The sequence below is a fragment of the Tauraco erythrolophus genome, chromosome 4 (assembly GCF_009769465.1).
Source record: "Tauraco erythrolophus isolate bTauEry1 chromosome 4, bTauEry1.pri, whole genome shotgun sequence".
NCBI lineage: Eukaryota > Metazoa > Chordata > Aves > Musophagiformes > Musophagidae > Tauraco > Tauraco erythrolophus.
In genome coordinates, this window is record NC_141468.1 from 1004029 (window position 1) to 1025444 (window position 21416).

Consider the following 21416-nt stretch of genomic DNA (forward strand, 5'->3'; position numbering starts at 1 on the left):
GCCAGTGAAAATGGCGTTTTCCCAACGGGCAGCGGGGAGCAGGAGTCAAGGCGAAATGTTTCTCTTTATCTGGCTGTATTTTATCTTTGTGGGCTTTTTTTTTTTCCCTCTTTATCGAGATTTTGGGCTTGTGGGCAGCTTTTTTTGAAAGAAAAAGGGATGGAAGGAGCGAAAATATTTAATTTTGGAAATGACAGGAGACGTCCTGACCCTGCCACATCCCCAGGAAACAAAAAAACCCCTCGGTTTGGCACATGGGGACAAAGCAGCGTTGGTTTTTCTTTTTTTGAGGAAGGAAAAAGGGTTTTTCATCTGCCTCATAAAGGGCTTGGAAAATGGAACCAGCTCTTTGCCCTGGCAGGAAAAACGAGAAGCAAAACCCGTCATTTTCACAGGGTTCTGGTTGAAACATCCTGGTTAAAAGGGAGGAAAACGCCTGGCATGGGACAAATCCAGCCCAATTCCTCACGCTTGCTGTGCCCAAAGCATCCTGCCCTGGCACCGGGGAGCACCGAGCGTCCTCACCCGACGGCGGCCGGTGATCCCACTTCCCACCATGGGCACTCGCGGTGTCGGGATCAGGTTCTGCAGGAGAATTAATTAAGAATTAATGAACAGGGAGCAGGAGGTGCCTTTGCTTTGCCTCTCCCGCTGTCTCGGCTCCGTCGGCCGCCGCCGTGGGTTTCTCTGCCCGATGCCGGGGAAACCGCAGCCGGGAAACCACGAGCGTGAGCCGGAAAAGCCGCGTGGCTGCCCACAGCGGCGCTCGCACGTGTGCCGTGGGACCGGGAAAGGGACTGGAGACCCCTGGGGTGGCCGAGCCAGATCCCATGGAGGAGATGTCTCCCTCGGGGCACTTTTATTAGGGACAGGGACGAGGCTGGACCGGCGCCCTCGCGCTGGGATTTGGGATGCTGCTGCTCCCTGCCCCTCATCTCCTGACCCTCTCCCCAGGAGCATCTTCTTCATCATCGGAGAAGGTCACTGGTGAGGCTGAAGGACCCGAGGGACAAACCTCCTCCCTTCACTTTGCTCCTTGGCCGGCAAAACCCAACTGATTTCCCCATTTGTACCTCGGGCATCCTCAGGAAAGACAGGGAAGAGCTCAAACGGTCGCACGGAAGTAACATCCTCTTCTTTGTTTTTCTTTCTCCCTTTCGGTGAGGAGGAATATTTCAGGCTCCATTTTGCATCACAAAGGAGCACAGGGCCCTTCCTCTTCCTCCCGCCTGCCCTCCCGTTGGGAAACAGCTTTAATATCTTCCAGTTATTATTTTAAGCCCGTTTCCTAAGGAAACGAGGCTCAGGCGACTGCGTGCCCATGGCGTGTGTCTGTCTGTCTGTCCATCAGCCATCCCCCCGGCTACACTCGGCCGAGAGGCTCCGGACTTGCAGGTAGCTGAGATCGCAGAGATTTCGGGAAGACTGAGCGCGGGGCGAGGAATTCCACAGGCGCCTGCGTCCCTGTTCTGCCTGTGAGATGTTTCGGGAGGCCCGGGAGATAAAAACGCGGAGGGAGGGTCACGCATCTCCCCCCACACCCCCGAGATTGGAGGGAGAGAGGGAAGTTTCATGGAATCCGGATAATATTTGCCGGGAATACGTTTCACTGCTCGCCCCCGGGGACAAACGTCGGCGCTCTCTGGTCGCCTTCGCCGTAATTAAAGGAACAAAAGCTGCGACGGCGCCAGCCGGTCCCAGGAACGTCGCCAGAACGAATCGATAGCTGCAGTAAAGTGGGATCACTCCTACGGAATGTCCACACGCCATTAGGGATAGGCGGAACCATCTTAAATTCGTATCATCTGTAGTCCAGGAGGGACCAACCGGAAGAGCTGATGTTACAGGGTGGTATCAGCTTCTGGTTTGGGATGATATCTACCTCGGCAAGATGGCTGCTGTGTCCGTTGGCTTACAGGAGGGCGTTAGTCTGAGAGAACTGAAGAACTTCCATATAAATCTCTTTTTTTATGGAATCATGGAATCACGGAATGGTTTGGGTTGGAAGGTACCTCAAAGATCATCCAGTTCCAACCCCCCTGCCATGGGCAGGGACACCCTCCACTACACCAGGTTGCCCAAAGCCCCATCCAACCTGGCCTTGAACACTTCCAGGGATGGGGCAGCCACCTCTCTGGGCAAACTTCTCCTCTCTTCCCTCTTTCCTTCGTCTCCGCAAGGCTCAGCCTTCATCGCGGTGCTGGGTGAAGCTCCCTGCTCTGCGCCTGGACCACCGTGTGCCGCGGCGCCGTACGGGAGCCTGCGCGGTCCCGGCTGACAGAGGCTCCGCTGCTTTTAACTGGGATCGGGGAGGCGAAGAGGGTCCACGCGGAACAGTCCTGCCCTCCGACACTAACCCCGGCACGCACCCGGCTGCCGGCTCGATTTTCCAGCGCTGCTTTTAGGACTGAACATCACAGGAACGGGCAAATCCAGACCGTGCAAGTGGTTAGTGGAGGCTCCGCTGACCCAGTAACCAGCCGTTCCCCACGGCACGGTGTGGTCGGATGGAGGATTTCCGGGCAATATGGCAATTCCTGAGCCAAATGGCTCAGCCACGCTCGGTTTTGCTGCTGTTTTGGTGGAGAAAACCCCAAGTTTTCTTTCTTTACACAAGATCAAAGCATGGATGTCTCCACCAGGGCACACCCACGCCTGCCTGGGCTTTCCTCCACCCTTCCCTCTCTGGTGTAGTGGAGGGTGTCCCTGCCCATGGCAGGGGGGTTGGAACTGGATGATCTTTGAGGTCCCTTCCAACCCAACCCATTCCATGATTCTATGGTTATCACGTGCCAGGGAAGCGAAGAGGACAGAGACGACTGCAAAATGTCCGACATCAGTGTCTTAACCTGGCTCTTCCCTCACCTTTGGGCTACGATTCGCTCCGTTTGGAGGTCTGTGTACGCCGGTTCCCACCGTACAGGCTGGATCTGCCGGTGCCCTGCCTCCGTTCCACACCGCGTCGGTCCCTTCGCAGCAGGACCCTGCCCGCCGGGCCCGGCGGGCAGCACCGCGGGCGTTGCGGGGTGGACTGGGTCCAGCTTGGCGTGCCTGTCCCCAGCCCGTCCGGGAAGGAGGTATTTCCACACCAGTAGGTCGGGCGAAACGGGCTGGAGACCACAGCCGAGCCTGCCGAACAGCTCCGGCAGAGACCGCAGCTATTTTCCTCCTTTTCTGGCTCAATTTCGTTATTCGCCGTCACCGGCGGTACGAGCAACCAGGCTTCTGGTTCTACACGCAGCGACGGCACTCCAGGGAAAGACTCTCGCCTTTCCAATGCCGCGTTCTCCGGCATCTTTCCGGCGAAGGCGGCCCTGCCCCGCTGCCCGTCTCCCGTCCCTCTTGCCATCTCCCACGGGCGCAGCGCGGGGAAGGAGCCAGCCCCAACCTCTCGCGTCGGCACCGCCGGCGCCGCTCTCACAGAGCCCCGATTGTTCGAACCGCTCGATCCTCCCCAACCAAACGGCCTCTCCCTTCCTCTCCTGATATCCGTTGTTTTTCCGGAGGAATCGCCAAGCACAGCCTAGTGTGTTGCTCCGGCGGTGCGGGCGGTTTGCTGGATTTCTGGATATCAAGCTGCGATACCAGCTCTGTGCTCAGCGGGCAAAGCAGTGGTTTGTGCCCCGATGGGATGTGATGGAGACACATCCGACCGGCACCGGGGTGTTTGGGTGTGCTGAGATTAGTATAGGACTTTTTTTTTCCCAGGAAAACACCATCCCTGTCCGATGTCCCCCCGTTTTTGGACTGCACTCTTAAAAGGCGAGCAGGGTGAGCGCGGTGAAGGTCCTACGCTGAGCCAGGTGGGCGATACACGGCTGGGATGCAGGTGGCACAAAGGACCAAACCCGGAGTCGGGATTTTTCCCGAGCAGCAGATTCCCCCAGGTCAGGTGTGTGCAAAACAGCCTGGCGTTTTTTTTGTCGGCCTGTGGGATCTGTGGCACCAGGAGATGGTAACATTTGGTGGCACCAGGAGACGGTAACATCTGGTGGCACCAGGAGACGGTAACATCTGGAGGATTTCTGCCCCGGGCATCGGAGGGGGGCTCCAGATTGGCACAAGCCCAACTCCGTGGCAGAACCGCGGCGCTGCGGGAGCTGGGGCTTTGCATGGAGCCCGCTCGTGTCGAGTGGCCACAAGAAACGCATGGCGGGTATCGAAGGGGGAGATATTCATCGGCGACGACTCCAGACCCCTCCCATGGTGGCTTTCGGGGAGTTTTGTTTTCCAAGGCGCCTTCTGAGGCCGAAATCTGCCCCGAGACTGAGCTCTCCGATCCGGGCGAGAGGCAGAAACGCGCCGTGAAACCCGCACGCAGGCTGCGATTTCACTTCCGTACGGAAATCGCGTTAGTTCAGTGAAGTCGGGACTTCTCCCCGGCACTTTCCACGCACAAAGTAATGTCCTTCTTTCCCTTCAACTTCAGCCCACTCCCCTCATTCCTCCCGTCATCCTCCCCGCTGCCCCTGGTCCCGCCGTTGCCTTTGGAGCCCGTGAAATGCTTCGCAGCCCTTTCTCTCCTCGCCTCCATCCTCGGCGTTTTCCAGCCCAGCTGCCACCTTTGCGTCCAATTAAACCGTTTTCCTCCTGTCTCCGGCGAGTTTTTACCAGCGCAGCGTGTCCATCAGCTGCTGACCAGGTTCTTCCTCTCCGAGCGTGAAATCCTCCGTTGGTTTCTCGGGTTTTGCCGCTCCCCCCCTCCGCCGATCGCTCCGCTGCCTCCTCGTTTTGGGGGGTTTTCTGTGGGCTCCTCCTCTCCTCCCACTGTGCTTCATCCCGCAGTGAGTGAGTGACTCAAACGTATCCGGCTGCGGATGTTAATTTGGGAATCGGAAGCTCTCCTGGTCATCACAATCTTGCCAGTTGTTTTGTCCCGCACGTTTCTAACTTCTGGCATTTCTGGTGGATCCTGAAACTCTGCTCAAGCCTGCAGCACTTCACACCTCTCCCTCTTCCTGGCTCCTCCGCATCCCTCCTGCTTGGCCCATCACATCCCCTTCGGTATCAAGAAACTGTCCTTTTGCCTCCAACTGGCCCGACGTGTCGGACGCGACTTCCCACCCCTCTGGAATGAGACAGGAGCACTGTGCTCAGCCCCAGACACACCGCTCCAGTCCTCGCTTGTGCCCAGAAATAACAGAATCATGGAATGGTTTGGGTTGGAAGGGACCTCAAAGATCATCCAGTCCCAACCCCCTGCCATGGGCAGGGACACCCTCCACTACACCAGGTTGCCCAAAGCCCCATCCAACCTGGCCTGGAACACTGCCAGGGATGGGGCAGCCACAGCTTCTCTGGGCAGCCTGTGCCAGTGCCTCACCACCCTCAGAGGGAAGAATTTCTTCCTTAGATCCCATCGAAATCTCCCCTCTTTCAGTTCAAAGCCATTGCCCCGTGTCCTGTCACTCCACACCCGTGTCCAAAGCCCCTCTCCAGCTTTCCTGTAGCCCCTTCAGGCACTGGAAGGTGCTGGAAGGTCTCCCCGGAGCCTTCTCTTCTCCAGGCTGAACAGCCCCAACTCTCTCAGCCCTCGGAGCACCCAAACAGTAGTGAAAACCCAACAAGGATGGGTTGGAATTCCCCTTCCATAAGAGGCGCTCTCCTGGAGAACCGGATTTTTTTCGTGTGGGACCCCCTGAAGAAGGGCGGCCCCACGACGGGGCTCGGTGCCTCCAGAACCGGGCCGGACGGTGCGTTTCGGGGCTCTGGGATGTCTCCCCGTGCCGGACACTGCTCGTGGCGGGGCGGGAGAGCGGCCTGGCATGGCCCTGCGCCGGCCGGTGCTCCGGAGCCCGTGACCGGTGGCCCGACCCGAAACACGGCGAACGCCGCTAAAACGTGAAAAAAAAAACCCCAAACTTCGGCACAGGGCGGGAGGTGCAGCACCCATAGGGTGCGGGGGCGGCTGGAGGCCTCACCCCCGTTCCGCGCCTCCCCCGCGGCGTCGGGACTACAACTCCCAGGAGCCTCCGCGCGGCGCCGCGGGGAGGCGTGGCGAAGGTGGCGGCGCGGAGGCTGCCGGGAGTTGTAGTCCCGGCGGGGGCGGCGGGCGGGAGGACTGCACGTCCCGGCGTGCGCCGCGGGCGGGGCGGGGGCGGCGGAGGGGCGGGCGGTCCCGGAGGGAGGCGGCGGCGGAGATGTCGGTGCAGGTGGCGGCCCCCGCCGTGGAGCTGAAGGAGCTGAGCGGCCCCATGGATAAGGCGGCGGGGCCGGCGTGCGAGCCGGTGGCCGCTCACCCTCCCGGGCGCGGCGCGGCCGCCGCCCCCTGCCCGCTGCCGGCCGCCGAGCGGGAGGCGGCCCCGGCGTCCTGCGGCGGCGGCGAGCGGCCTCCGCTGAGCGGCTGCCCCGGGCTGTCCGCCGCCGGGCTGCCGCCGGGCGCCGCCAGGGTGCCGCAGGCTTCGGCCATGAAGCGGAGCGACCCGCACCACCCCCAGCACCGGCACCGCGACGGCGGCGACAGCGGCGGCGCCGCGGCCGAGGCGCTCGTCAGCCCCGACGGGACCGTCACCGAGGCGCCGCGCACCGTCAAGAAGGTAACGGGGAAGGGAGGGGACACACCGCCGGTGGGGGAGCACCCCCTCGCCGGCCTCGGGCACCCTCGGCCGCTTTGTGCGCCCAGCCCCGGGGACACCCCCGGGACACGCATTCCCCCCCCCCCCCCCCCTCACCGGGGACGAGGAGCCGTCCCGGGGCTCGGTGCGTCCCTCCGGGCAGCGACCGCGCGGGCGCGGGGGTCCCCGGTGCGCCCCGGGGTGCTGCCGCGCCGCGGCTGCGTTTTGGGGCCGCGCTCCCCCGGTGTGCCCCCGGTGTGCCCCCGCCCCGCGGGTGGGCGCGGGGTTGCGCGCACAGACACCGGCTGCGGGCGTGCCCGCGGGCACGGGTGACCGCCGTGATCCCGCCCCGCGCGTCCGCGCCCGCCGCAGCGATGCCCGGGGGTGCTCCCGCCTCGTGGGGTGTGTGCCAGGGAGCGTGGGCACACGCTGAGTGTGGGGTACGCTCGGAGGTGGGGGGGTGTTTGTTTGGGAACGTGGGTGCCGGGTGCGTGAGCTCCCCGGTGGGTGTGGGTTCACGCCAGGCTCCCGTGCCCGAGGTGATCCGCTCGCTTGGGAACGCAGACACGCACCGGATAAAACCGTACGGAGAGATGCCCGTCCCGTTGGTACGGGAGGGACGATCGGGCGCACCCGGAGCGCACGCCGGGTGTGCGTGTGTGCCTCTGGGTGCGCCGCCGGGTACACGCTCACACGGGCACCCCGTCCTCAGGGGTGTCCCTGCCTGGGCACTCGCCCGCCGAGGTGTCCAGGCGCGCGCTGGGAGCACCCGGAGCGCCGTCTAGGCACTGGGCGTACACCTATGGACGTGGCGGGTACCCACCGTGCCCTCAAACCTGTGCTGTGAGCGTGTGCCTGCCCCGTGGGCGTGCTACGTGCGCTGGTATGTAGCCTCTAGATGCATACACTGTTCAGGTATATACACCCCCAAGGTATATACGGACGTATAGAAGTACCTATAGCTGGTCATGCGTGTGTTTGCCCCGCTTTGGTACCCCCACGTGAATATGTGGGCATAGCTGCAGCTATACGTCCACTCGTGTCTATATGAACCCACGCGTGCGAAGGTGAGCACACGGGTACGGAGGTGGATGCGCGCGCATACACAAGGTGTACTGGTGCGTACTGGTGTGTACACGCACACACGTATGGCTATAGGCGTGCGTGACCCATACCCTCACGTGCAGGGGGTGGATACCTGCAAGTTTACGTGGCCGGGTATCCGTAGGGATGCGGACGGGTGCACACGCGTGTACCTGTGAGGACACGTGTGCGCATCCGTGCGCGCGCGCTCATGGCTGTAGCTCGGGAGACGCTGATGGAGCGAGGTCTCTGTGCACTAAGGTCCGCCTGCTCCCCTTGGGTGCCTACGTGTGGGTGCAGCGCGGCACTTTTGTGCCTATAGGCACCCGTACGCCGCGTGCTCAGCACCTTGGCACGTCTGCCCATACCCGACTGTACAGATGCAGGCGTCCTTATAGACACAAATGCGTTGGGACGTGCACGGACAGCCCCGTGCGTGTCAATGTATGGATGTCCCCGTGCCCTGGCATGCACTGGTTGTGCACGTACCAGTGTCCACCTATAGATACGCCCCAGTCTGCTCTCTGACCTGCTCACGTATCCGTGTGCCTCAGGTGGATGGATAGATATTCCTTGTAGGGGGGGGTATGCGTACTCTCCTATAGGTCCAGCTTCCTATAGATACAGGTGGCCCCCTCCATGGATGGCTGTAGAGAAACGCATGTTTTCCACAGAGATTCCTCAGTAGGAGCACCCTGAGCTGTTTTCCCTTCGGAAACCTCAGGAGAAGGTGTTCTCCTCTGCGATGCAAGAACTTTTGGGGGAATGTAGGGGAAGAAGTGTCCCTGTCCTAAGGGGAACATCCCTACTCATGAAACTTTGGGGCGAAGACTTCATCTACGTGTTACTGAGCTTCCACCTTCTTTCCTTGTTTTTCTAAAGCTTCCTCTCCCTTCAGAAGGCTCAGGATGAGGGATTCTGTCTCCATAACCGTGATCTCCTCCAGCACGACTTCCCTGAAACTGGAGTCTCTCCTAGAGACTGTGGGAAGGAGCACATCCCTGTAAGGCAAGGTCTGCCCATGGAGAGTCTGGATCAAGGTTCTCCTCCATCCCCTCAGAAACCCCTGCTGGAGCGGGCTCAGTTCCTCACTAAAGGACATTTTTCCACTAAGATTATGACTTTTGCCCCAGCGTCTGGAGCCTTCTCCATGCGATGTCCTAACCCAGTCCCTCTATTTTTAGAGACCCTCAGGGTGTCCATATTTCTCTTCAAGTGTGCTTAATACCTCTAAACTTCTCCCTTACCCCTCTCTTTCTTTGTGTTAGACAACAAAAGGGTTTCTCCTTGCCACCCTGCTCCTGAAGGCCAGCTCTTGTCTGGCAGGATGGAGTGTCAGACGACACGATTGAAGGGGAGTGTTGATGGCGGGTGATGGGGTTGTTACCTGAAACAGCTTGAAGGAATCTGCATGGCTCCCCCTGGGTACTCCTAAAAGCAGCAGAGGATGATTATGAGAGAGGAGCAAAGGATCACAGAATGGTTTGGGTTGGAAGGGACCTTCAAGATCATCCAGTTCCAACCCCCCTGCCATGGGCAGGGACACCCTCCACCACACCAGGTTGCCCAAAGCCCCATCCAACCTGGCCTGGAACACTTCCAGGGATGGGGCAGCCACAGCTTCTCTGGGCAACCTGTGCCAGTGCCTCAGCACCCTCAGAGGGAAGAATTTCTTCCTTAGATCTCATGGAAATCTCCCCTTTTTCAGTTTAAAGCCGTTGCCCCGTGTCCTGTCACTACATTCTCGTGTCCAAAGCCCCTCTCCAGCTTTCCTGTAGCCCCTTCAGGCACTGGAAGGTGCTGGAATGTCTCCCCGGAGCCTTCTCTTCTCCAGGCTGAACAGCCCCAACTCTCTCAGCCTGTCTCCATAGCAGAGGTGCTCCAGCCCTCGGATCATCTCCGTGGCCTCCTCTGGCCCCGCTCCAGCAGCTCCCAGGATGCCAGGTTCGCAGCGAGCTTACGGAGCGGCACGGCTGCCCAGCTGGCTGCCGTTGCGTCGGGCGAGGAGTTTGCTGGGGAGCTGGCAGCCTGGCTGGTTGCTAAGGGCAGCGGGATGTGTTGATGGAGGGGATCTGGGAGTACGTCCTGTTCCTTCTCTTTTCTTCTCCCTCCCCGCGCTGTTGCTTTCCAGCGACTTCGGCGTGTGCGTTCCAGAGGCTCGAGAGCTTGGGAGGCGTTCCGTTTGCCGCGTTTGGAAATCCGGAGTCCGTGCGGCCGTTCCGTAGGAAGTCGTGGTGTTTGAATAAACCGCGAGATTCCGTAGCCGTAAAACCATTCCCGGTCCTGGGCCTGAAAAATTGGGCGCCCAGAGCCAATGCTTCTGTTGAAGGAAAGGCTCCGTAGGAAAACGAGTCTAGAAGAAGTGGATAAATTTTTCCATCAAATCTGATAGAACTTTGCTTTCCAACCTGAACTGTTAAAAATGTATTTTTAATATTTAAAATATATAAGCAACGTCATATCAAATTTTAGCGAAACCGGGTGAACTGTAGTTCTTACAGGGTTTGCTGGGGAAAAAAAAAACCTGTAGCTTTTCTTGACTGGTTTATATATTAAAATACTGGTTTTTCTGGTTTATTTTTTTTTATTTCCTTGAAATTCCAACACGCGTTCAGGCACTTGTGAGCTGCTGTTTCTTTTGTAGTTCTGACACACGCATAGAGTTCCCAGTAAGTAGCTGTGACTCTTCTTCTGGAACAGGTTGCCCAGAGAGGTGGTGGATGCTCCATCCCTGGAGACGTTCAAGGCCAGGTTGGACGAGGCCCTGAGCAACCTGATCTAGTTGGAGATATCCCTGTTCCTTGCAGGGGGGTTGGACTAGATGACCTTTGAAGGTCCCTTCCAGCCCTGACCATTCTATGATTCTATGATTCTTTCCTCCAGTACTGGTCTCGTTTTAAATCTTTTTATGTTGGCTTCGTGGTGGACTTACGCCTCTGCCTTTAGATGGGCTAATTAATATTTTACCTTGATAGAGTGAGGACAGACCCTGTGCCCGGATTGGCGTCTTGGAGCAGCTTTGTAAGTTTGTACTTTTGTTTATTTAGATGATTATTTCGTTTTGTTGTAACATTGCAGCTGATGCACGGGCCTGATCCTTGCACACCTGCTCCTGCAAGGAACAAGGGCTCTCCTGCAACCCCAGAGGTCAAAGTCAAGTACACTGGGCTTGTCTTCGTGGCACCTGGAGCTGTGGTTCCCATCAGATCCGGGTGAAGATCTCTGAAATCACGTTTTTCATTCCCTTTGGATTCTTGCTGTAGATCCGCGCTCTCAAGGAGTGGCTGGAAGACCTTTCTGAGCTGACATTGGACTTGACTTTTACAGCTAACTCTGACGAATGGACGTGGCCGTGACCTTTACGTGTGTCTACACAGGTAGATTGAGCTGAGTCCTGCTTGTCTGGCGCTGCTTCAGAGCCAGCTGCCTCTGAGAAGGGCCGGAGAGGGGGTCTTTGACCTGTGCCGAGGCGTGGGCTGATGGCCCGAGCTGCAGGGGTGGTCTCCATCTCCTCCTGCCTCTGCCTGCACGTCCCGACCCTCTCCCCTTCCCCTCCTGCCAGGTTCTCGTGTGGCTCCAAGATGAAACAGTTCAGGGAGCTCAAGCTGCATAAAATTCCTCACTTTAGGTTGGATTATCACAGAATGACAGAATGGTTTGGGTTGGAAGGGACCTCGAAGATCATCCAGTCCCAACCCCCCTGCCACGGGCAGGGACACCCTCCACTACACCAGGTTGCCCAAAGCCCCATCCAACCTGGCCTGGAACTCTGCCAGGGATGGGGCAGCCACAGCTTCTCTGGGCAACCTGTGCCAGTGCCTCAGCACCCTCAGAGGGAAGAATTTCTTCCTTAGATCCCATGGAAATCTCCCGTCTTCCAGTTTAAAGCCATTGCCCCGTGTCCTGTCACTCCACACCTGTGTCCAAAGCCCCTCTCCAGCTTTCCTGCAGCCCCTTTAGGCACTGGGAGGATATTTAAGTACTGGAAGGATTATTTTTTTTGTTGGCGTGATTCCCTCCAACGCGGGCTCAAGGAAGGTGCTGGGAATGGTGCAGGAGAAGTGGCACGAGCAGGTCGGTGGCGATGGGAGGGATGGAAAGGCCTCTCCAGCAGCAGCTGGGCGCCGCCGTGGCTGGGTTGTGGCACCAGTCGGGGCGGCGCGGTGCCGGCAGGGCTGACTCAGGGGGTGCGTGGGTCGCTCTGCCGGCCCCGCCGCCGGCGCGGGGTGAGGAACGGCTTCGGGTGTCCTGGGCTGAACTTCTCCGTGGCCGTGAGTCAAGGCCCCGAGTCACACGAACGGCTGACGGGTTTGGGTTTGAGCGTGCCGTGGTGTTGCGGTGGTTAGGTGACCACTTGGTAGCCCTGGGCGAGCGGTCGCTTGCGTTCCGTGGGATTTGTTAGCGCGCTCCCAGATAAAAGTGGACGGAAGGCGCAGAACTTCTGGAAACGTCGCCGTTAGTGGGAGTGGTAAGGGGCTGTAATTAAGACCCCCAGCCTCATCAGCCGTGTGATCTTCGCCTCGTAGCGACGACTCGGTGCCCCTGAAGAGAAGAAGGTGTGGTTGAACAGGCACACTGCTTGGTCTCATGGTTCTCAACTGCTCGCCCAGTAGGGCTCGGCAAATGCTCGTGCGCCGCGCTGGGAAGTCTGAACAGCAGCGGTTGTGTAGAATCACAGAACCATGGAATGGTTTGGGTTGGGAGGGGCCTCAAAGATCATCCAGTTCCAACCCCCCTGCCACGGGCAGGGACACCCTCCACTACACCAGGTTGCCCAAAGCCCCATCCAACCTGGCCTTGAACACTTCCAGGGATGGGGCAGCCACAGCTTCTCTGGGCAACCTGTGCCAGTGCCTCAGCACCCTCAGAGGGAAGAATTTCTTCCTTAGATCTCATGGAAATCTCCCCTCTTCCAGTTTAAAGCCATTGCCCCTTGTTCTGTCACTCCACACCCTTGAAAAGCTGCTGAGTTTTGTGTTACGCATGCACCCATTTACAAAACAAGAGGTGATTTTATTTTGTTTTTTTCCATCCCGCCGTTCCATGCTGACGGCGCAGCTCACTCCTTGAGTTTTCTTTTGCTCCTCCAGCAAATTAAACCAGATGTTTAAGGAAGGAAAAAATTAGGAAAAAATTTTTTAGCATGAGAGTTGTAGAACACTGGAACAGGTTGCCCAGAGAGGTGGTGGATGCTCCATCCCTGGAGACGTTCAAGGCCAGGTTGGACGAGGCCCTGAGCAACCTGATCTAGTTGGAGATATCCCTGTTCCTTGCAGGGGGGTTGGACTAGATGCCCTTTGAAGGTCCCTTCTAGCCCTGACCATTCTAGGATTCTGTGCTTCCAGCGTCGGAAGGGGTTGCTGGCTGGTGCTGCCGATGCGTTCGGCGGGCGCGGGCAGAGCACAGCTTGCTTTTCCAGAGCCACCCTGCCACTGCAGTGCCAGTGGCTGTGGAAAGCCGTGGCTTTTGTCCATGGGCAAAGCAGAAGGAAGGTAACGAGGTGTGCGCTAACGAGGCGCGCGTCCCTGCGCAACGTCGCTGCTTGAGTAGGACCTTTCCGAAACTCCTGGCTGTGGAATCCTTCGGCGAAGCGATTCCATCCGAAGAAATGCCTGGTGCTCGCTCGGCTGGCACATCCCCTGGCCGGTGGGCTGCGGGGGGAGGTTCTGATCTGCCCAGACTGGACGTGGCTCTCGTGCAGCTCTTCCAAACGGTGATTCTGACCTCAGCTCCCAGCAGGATTCACTGGGAAATGGGTGTGAATTCCTCGCGACGTTCCCACGCCGTTTTGTGGGGCAGAGGGATATTTTTTTTTTTTTTGGTGGTTTTCTATTTTCTCAGTTTCATTCTAACCCGCAGCGATCACGTACGGTGGGTAATAACTGTTTCCCCCGAGGCTGAATTCCCACGCGCCGCTCGGAACTGGTGTGTGGTTGGAATGCCATTTCGGGGCATCTTGTCGTCGGGGGCCGCGTTCTTTTATTACGTGTGATGCACTTGGGTCTGCCTCCCTGTGAACGTGCACAGTTTAATTTTAGAAGGTTCCTGCGTGGAACTGTGCGCGAAGATCAATACGTCAACCTTTGGCGTGGAGGCTGGGGAACAGAAGAGGAGATGAAAGAAGATTGGGGTGAAAAAGCGATGGAAAAATCACGGCTGCGAATGCGAGTAGATGGCAAACTATAAACCGAAATGCAGGGCGAGGGGGGGGATTCTGCCCCTCTGCTCTGCTCTCCTGAGACCCCCCTGCAGTGCTGCCTTCAGCTCTGGGGTCCCCAATACAAGAAGGACATGGAGCTGCTGGAGCGGGGCCAGAGGAGGCCACGGAGATGATGCGAGGGCTGGAGCACCTCTGCTCTGGAGACAGGCTGGGAGAGTTGGGGCTGTTCAGCCTGGAGAAGAGAAGGCTCCGGGGAGACCTTCCAGCACCTTCCAGTGCCTGAAGGGGCTACAGGAAAGCTGGAGAGGGGCTTTGGACAAGGGCGTGTAGTGACAGGACACGGGGCAATGGCTTTAAACTGGAAGAGGGGAGATTTCCATGGGATCTGAGGAAGAAATTCTTCCCTCTGAGGGTGGTGAGGCACTGGCACAGGTTGCCCAGAGAAGCTGTGGCTGCCCCATCCCTGGCAGTGTTCCAGGCCAGGTTGGATGGGGCTTTGGGCAACCTGGTGTAGTGGAGGGTGTCCCTGCCCATGGCAGGGGGGTTGGAACTGGATGATCTTTGAGGTCCCTTCCAACCCAAACTGTTCCATGATTCTGTAATTCTATGAAATGATGTGGGAATGAGAAGCTGTGGTGTGGGTCAGGGTACCCCAAACCTTGTAACTGGGAACAGCAACCTCGCCTTTTGCAACCTCTGTGGCTTTCTCGGGTAAAAGCTGTTGAAACACATCGTGATCTTTGTGTTTGTTCCTTTCCCGGAGGGACAGAAACCTGGAATTTGAATTTACAAGCAATTAAAAACGTCATCTTAGCTTTGGCCCCGACTTGACGCTTGAAAGATGAGCAAAGTGAAACAATTACGACTTCTGGAGCCGTGTTTGACCTTTTAGGTTTTCTTTTTAACTCTTGCCTAGTGAATTGTGAAGCAACGTGGGGATTTAACTCAAACAAGGAAGAGATGGAGGTAAAGCTGAAAGGGAAGAAATCAGGTGGGAAGCGGGCAGGTTTCCCTCTGCGTGCCCGAGTGACCCGCAGCATCGGTTACATCTGAAGGATACTAAAGACTGAAAGAGCAGAATTGGTCCAAACGTTCTGTAGAGCTGCTGCAGTGGCAGGGTGCAAAACCCAGCCATGGAATTTTCTTCTTTGGTGTTTATTTTCTTCTTCAATTTTAGAATCATAGAATCATAAAATCATAGAATGGTTAGGGCTGGAAGGGACCTTCAAAGGTCATCTAGTCCAACCCCCCTGCAAGGAACAGGGACATCTCCAACTAGATCAGGTTGCTCAGGGCCTCATCCAACCTGGCCTTGAACGTCTCCAGGGATGGAGCATCCACCACCTCTCTGGGCAACCTGTTCCAGTGTTCTACAACTCTCATGGTAAAAAATTTTTTCCTAATATCCAACCTGAATCTACCTCCCTCTATTTTAAAACCATTACCCCTTGTCCTATCACAACTGGCCCTCCTGAACAGCCTCTCCCCATCTTTCCTGTAGGCCCCCTTGAGGTACTGGAAGACCGCTATAAGGTCACCCCGGAGCCTCCTCTCCTTTTGCAGAATCAAGGCAGGAATCTGAGAGTAGAACCTCAGTCATGTGAAGGAAACCTCCTCCCTGAAGTCCGATGGCTGACGTCCTCTTAAATTCCACCGTAGAGAGATGAGCTGTAGGCAAGTTCCAAAATCTAAATGATGGTCAGAAGAGAGACAGCCTGAGAGATAAGGTCCAGCCTCCAAATAAAAATACTGGAGGCTGCTTGCTTTACATCCCTGCAAAACTGTTTTTTTTGAGGCTTCAAGTGAGCAACAAACTGCCCAGGAGGAAAAGGGTAAATTAGGGATAAAATAAGCTTTAAATATTTCTTGCACAAAATCCTCTCTGCTCAGGTCTGCAGTTAAAGGCGTTTGTAGCACAAAAAAAAAAAAAAAAATCCAAGTTAAATGCCTCAATTTCAGCCTAGAGAAGCCATAATTAGGTTTATTTCTTCCTTTTTTTTTATCAAATGGCTGTGAACACCAGTTCAGGGTCTTGCTGGATGGAAAGTTTGTAAATAGAGACCTGAGGTGGGAGCCTTACGCTGGGAATTCCGTAGGAGCAGTCGCTGTCGGTCGCCGGTGCAGGCTGCGAGCAAAGGGAAAAAATTGTTCCTAATTTTAATTGCGGCAGCAATCCTGCCTCGTTAGCAGCTCTGCTCGAGATTAAAACGAAATACTGCGAGGAGGGAAAAAGGAGGGAAGGGTCAGTAAGCTCTGCTGGCTCGTTTGGGTTGTGCAGCCGTGGAGCAACTCCGTAGTAGCTGCTGGCAGGAGAGAGGAAAAGTCCGTTCGGGAAACCGAAATTCGGTGCGCGTTGTGCTGGATTAGCAGAAGACTTTCTGGGATTTAAGCTTAATCCCAACTCTGGCATGGGGAGAGAATAAGGCTGAGGAAGGTGAGATAATAGTTCGTCAGGGAGCTTTGGGGTCAAAGCTGTAAAAAAAAAAAAAAAAAAAATTTGCTTTTTAAATTTTGTTTTTTAAAAAATTTAATTTTAAAATCAAAATTTAATTCGTTTTAATTTTAAATAATTTTTTTAATTTTGATTTTTTTTTTTAGATTAAAAAAAATTGATTTTTTTTTTGAGAACACCTCTCCACTGACCATTTCCCAGCTAAAGGCCTTGAAGCAGTAAATCGCTGTCACCCTCGTGCCCACTGCCTGAGCACCTTTAGAAAAACTTTTTTTTTTTCATTTCTAGTTATATTTTGGGACTGCCAGCGTTACCCAAATGTGTTGGCTTGGCATTTTTTGCATCCAGAAATTGTGTGGCTGTTCCTAGAGCAGGAATTGGACCTGGCAGACGGGGCTGCTGCTGAGCCACGGGCTTCCCACGGAAACTTTGCACCTTGGTGCCTCTCGTGGGTGCAGCTCGTCTCCTCTGTGCTTAATCCCAAATACAATTTGTAGAATGAAGAATGTTGAGCTTGATTCTGTCAGAATTTACTTCTTATTCTGCAAAAGTGTGCGTGAAGCCGATTAAATTGGTGTCCTGATTTACAAAGCTTCTCCTTACGTTTGAGCTCTCGTGCGGTTTGTGCTGCAGAGGGAACCTTTAACTGGTTTTTGATTTATTGCATTGTTGTTCCAGTCGCAATAGTACTGTTATTGGAAAACACATGCATGGAAATATTTTTATTTTTGTTATAGTACAAGTATGCACAGATGTCTCAAGTGAAACGGTTGTTGAAGAGAGCAGAGGCTTTCGTGCGACTTTCCAGAAAACTCTGACCAGCAGACCAGTAGGCACTGGCACAGGTTGCCCAGAGAAGCTGTGGCTGCCCCATCCCTGGAAGTGTTCAAGGCCAGGCTGGATGAGGCTTTGGGCAACCTGGTGTAGTGGAGGGTGTCCCTGCCCATGGCAGGGGGGTTGAAACTGGATGGTCTTTGAGGTCCCTTCCAACCCAAACCATTCCATGATTCCCTGAAGTGAGTGATGTTTGTGGGACTCTTCTGGGAATCAAGCGACGCGGTCATGCTTGGGTTCTTTTTATGTCCGAGATGAAAGGCTCTTCTGCAGATGTCAGTTGGAGTGCTCCAGAATAAGCGAGGATGGGCGAGAGCCTGGAATTAACATTCCTCTGCACCCCGGAGAAGCCCACCACGGCGCTGGAACGCTTTCTAAAGTATTTTCCAGCTTTTGCAAGAGAGCACGGCTTCACCTCAGGTTTGAAGCTGGGACATCGATGCCCTGGGATTAAGACCTCTCGCCTGGGGTTTCCACTATGAAGTGGAGAAGATTTGGCTCTTCCCCCCCAGAAGTCTCGTGTCGTTATCCAAGAGCTCCATTATCGAAGCGTGGTTCTGCCGACGTCGGTCGGAGCTGGGAGCGCTCCGCACTTCTCCAAGTCCGTGAGAAGATGACCATCTTGCAGTTACCGGCCGGATTTACGGGACAGGTTTACGGCGGGCATCTCGCCTGGCGCTGCTGCGGACGTGCCCCGGCAGCTGCGGGCACAGGCTGGGTTGGTCACACGTGAGTCACTTGGTGTCTTGTTCTTCCTGGCACGCATCAGCACAGCGCCGTGCGTGAGCTGGTGCCAACACCGTGCGGCTTCTGGGCCGGGGCTGGCTCCTGCTCATCCGGCGCACGCTCCGGTCGGGCCGCACCTGCCTGCGGAGACCTTGGCGAAGAAAAATAGGGAATTTAGTTACGGAGGGCAGGGTTTAGCAGCCTAACCAAAGCCTCCTCTTCTCGAAGCCTCCTGCCTTCTTCTCTGTGCGCTTTGCAGCTTCCAAACAGGGGAGGAGTTTCCTTGTGCCTGTTTTATCCGAATGTGTTGAGGTGCTACACTGAGATATATTTCATAGAATCATAGAATCATAGAATGGTCAGGGCTGGAAGGGACCTTCAAAGGTCATCTAGTCCAACCCCCCTGCAAGGAACAGGGACATCTCCAACTAGATCAGGTTCCTCAGGGCCTCGTCCAACCTGGCCTTGAATGTCCCCAGGGATGGAGCATCCACCACCTCTCTGGGCAACCTGTTCCAGTGTTCTACAACTCTCATGGTAAAAAATTTTTTCCTAATATCCAACCTGAATCTACCTCACTCTATTTTAAACCCATTACCCCTTGTCCTATCACAACTGACCCTCCTGAGCAGCCTCTCCCCATCTTTTCTGTAGGCTCCCTTGAGGTACTGGAAGACCGCTATAAGGTCACCCCGGAGCCTCCTCTTCTCCAGGCTGAACAGCCCCAACTCTTTCAGCCTGTCCTCATAGGAAAGGTGCTCCAGCCCTCGCATCATCTTCGTGGCCCTCCTCTGGACCCTCTCCAACTGGTCCATGTCCTTCTTATGTTGGGGACTCCAGAACTGGACGCAATACTCCAGGTGAGGTCTCACAAGGGCAGAGTAGAGGGGGAGAATCACCTCCCTCGACCTGCTGCCCACGCTCCTCTTGATGCAGCCCAGGACACGGTTGGCCTTCTGGGCTGCCAGCGCACGGTGCCGGCTCGTATTGAGCTTCTCGTCCACCAGTACTCCCAAGTCCTTCTCCTCAGGGCTGCTCTCGATCCATTCTCCGCCCAGCCTGTATTTGTGCCTGGGATTGCCACGACCCAGATGTAGGACCTTGCACTTGGCCTGGTTGAACTTCATGAGGTTGGTACGGGCCCACCTCTCCAGCCTGTCGAGGTCCCTCTGGATGGCATTTGTGTTTGAGTCGCCTGAGGACCGCAGATGGAACAGTGTAGTGCTTATCTCTTGTGCTCCTTGCTTAATTTTATAGACCTGAAGCCCAAAGGAAGACTGGAATAGCTTCCAGGGAGTTTCTTTGTCTAGACTAAGGTCAGCTTTGCTTATTCCAGCTGTGTTTAAATTACAGGAATATTTTCCGCACCACAAAGTCCAACCCTGAAACCGTGTTCTGTCCACGGATGGAGGCAGATCCTTCTGAGAGCAATAATGTGCATGTGCTTGCTTGCAGTTTGCGTGGCTTCAGGCTGGGTGTGCGACCTTTATCCCGGGATTCTTTATTTTTGGTCAGCTTTCCAGCCTTGATATTCTCCCGACAGCGTTTTTAGCGTTTTGCTACGTGAAACTTTCGAACGCGGCAGCGTGCTGACCTTACTGCGAGTTGCAGGGGTGGCAATGCTGGAACTCCAGGTATTTTTAATTTATTTTTCCCTCCTGACAGAGCCTTAAATAGGCAGCCAGTTGCATTTTTCATGAGTGTCAGAAAGAGGAGAAAAGTCGGCCGAATAATTAGTTAGCTCCCCAGAACTGCTGAGCCGCTCTGCTTCAGATTTTATTCCAAAAAGCGAGTATTTAAAACCCGAAGAAGCAGGAACGTGCCCTCAGCTGACAGTCAGGCAGCTTTGCTCGTTGTTTGCGATCGACGTTTAATCCTGAAATTAAGTGAAGAAAAACCGGGGAATGGGCCGTTCCCAGAAAAATGACTCAGGGGCCAATTTAGGAAAACAGCTCACTGCAGTTGGTGCTGGTGTCTGTTCCCAGCAAGCTTTCCTTCCAGCTCCCCAAAAGCTTGCTGACTCAGACTTGGTGTTCTCTCCATGGCTTTAGTGGTTGTGGAGGTGGGGAAATCTGCTTGGATTTCGGGATCGGCTCAGATAATTCTTATAGTTTGCAGAATGCACTAATGTGTTTAATGTGGATTGAAAAAAAAACCAAAACAAAACAAAAACCAACCAAAACCCAACCTTCTGCGTTCTGGGATGAGAGATTACTGCCGTAATTTCCAGCATTTCACCTTGGCCAGTTAGGTGTTAATTATTTGTAACGCTGAACTGCTGTGATTTTTCTGCTCGTCGTGGCATCGAATCCCTCTTCTGCCTTGCTGTCTGCTGTTCGTGTGAGCTTCCAAAAGTCGACAGTAAAATCCTTTTTGTTTCCAAGTGATGGAAAAAGTAGCTGATTGACCCTCGCTGTGTGTCACGCCCCGCGTGCGACGGGGTGGATGCTCGCTTCTGCCGCGGGTCGTGTGTGCCGAGGAGGCGAGAAGTTCACGGGGCTTAGTGATGCTCGCTGGGACTGTTTGGAGGATTAGTCTTAGAATCACAGGATCATGGAATGGTTTGTGTTGGAAGGGATCTCAAAGATCATCCAGTTCCAACCCCCCTGCCATGGGCAGGGACACCCTCCACTGCACCAGATTGCCCAAAGCCCCATCCAACCTGGCCTTGAACACTGCCAGGGATGGGGCAGCCACAGCTTCTCTGGGCAACCTGTGCCAGTGCCTCACCACCCTCAGAGGGAAGAATTTCTTCCTTAGAACCCATCGAAATCTCTCCTCTTCCAGTTTAAATCCATTGCCCCGTGTCCTGTCACTCCACACCCGTGTGCAAAGCCCCTCTCCAGCTTTCCTGTAGCCCCTTCAGGCACTGGAAGGTGCTGGAAGGTCTCCCCGGAGCCTTCTCTTCTCCAGGCTGAACAGCCCCAACTCTCCCAGCCTGTCTCCATAGCAGAGGTGCTCCAGCCCTCGGATCATCTCCGTGGCCTCCTCTGGACTCGCTCCAGCAGCTCCGTGTCCTCCTTGTGTTGGGAACCCCAGAGCTGAACGCAGTATTCCAGGTGGGGTCTCAGGAGAGCAGAGCAGAGGGGGCAGAATCTCCCCCCTCTTCTGCCAGGTTGCTTCAGAAAGCCAGGACAGACAGCGGCGGTGAGTCATGCCGTGTTGTACCCCAGCCAGGAGAGGGGAAGAGAAGCGAACAGGTCGGCCCCAGAGGAGAGCTTTGCTGGGATCTGCGTTTGGGCACGGGCTTTTCCGTCCGTCAGGCAATGCTTCCTCTTCGTGAAGCTACATCTGGGCTCCAGCCCATCCTCCGGCCTGCAAACCTGTTGGAAACAAATCAGCTTTTGAATCACACTAACCTGAAAATGAAGTAAATCTTGAGACATTTTTGGTGTCAAATCCCATGTGTTTTTTTTTTCTTTCTGTAGACATTAAAATGCTTAATTCTTTAAATCCGAAGGGGAGCGAAGATGTCAAGCAGCAAGCATTCATTGTGGGTTTGTCTTTAATGTGTCACGTTATTTTCTTTTTATGTTGTGTAATTTTAAGATATTTTCTGGTAGGAAAAAGTAGGGACTCATTTTTGGAGCTTTAGAGTGAACCTAGT

The 21416-nt window shown here is 55.4% G+C and overlaps 1 protein-coding gene across 1 annotated transcript in view; it reads left to right on the top strand.

Annotated features, from left to right (window-relative positions):
• The first annotated feature begins 6140 nt into the window (after window positions 1-6140).
• Window positions 6141-21416, top strand: part of AHCYL2 (adenosylhomocysteinase like 2) — a 113180-nt gene continuing 97904 nt past the window's right edge. The window contains exon 1 of the mRNA XM_086609881.1: window positions 6141-6536. Within this exon, the coding sequence (XP_086466007.1) occupies window positions 6141-6536 (396 nt within the window). The remainder of the gene's footprint in view (window positions 6537-21416) is intronic.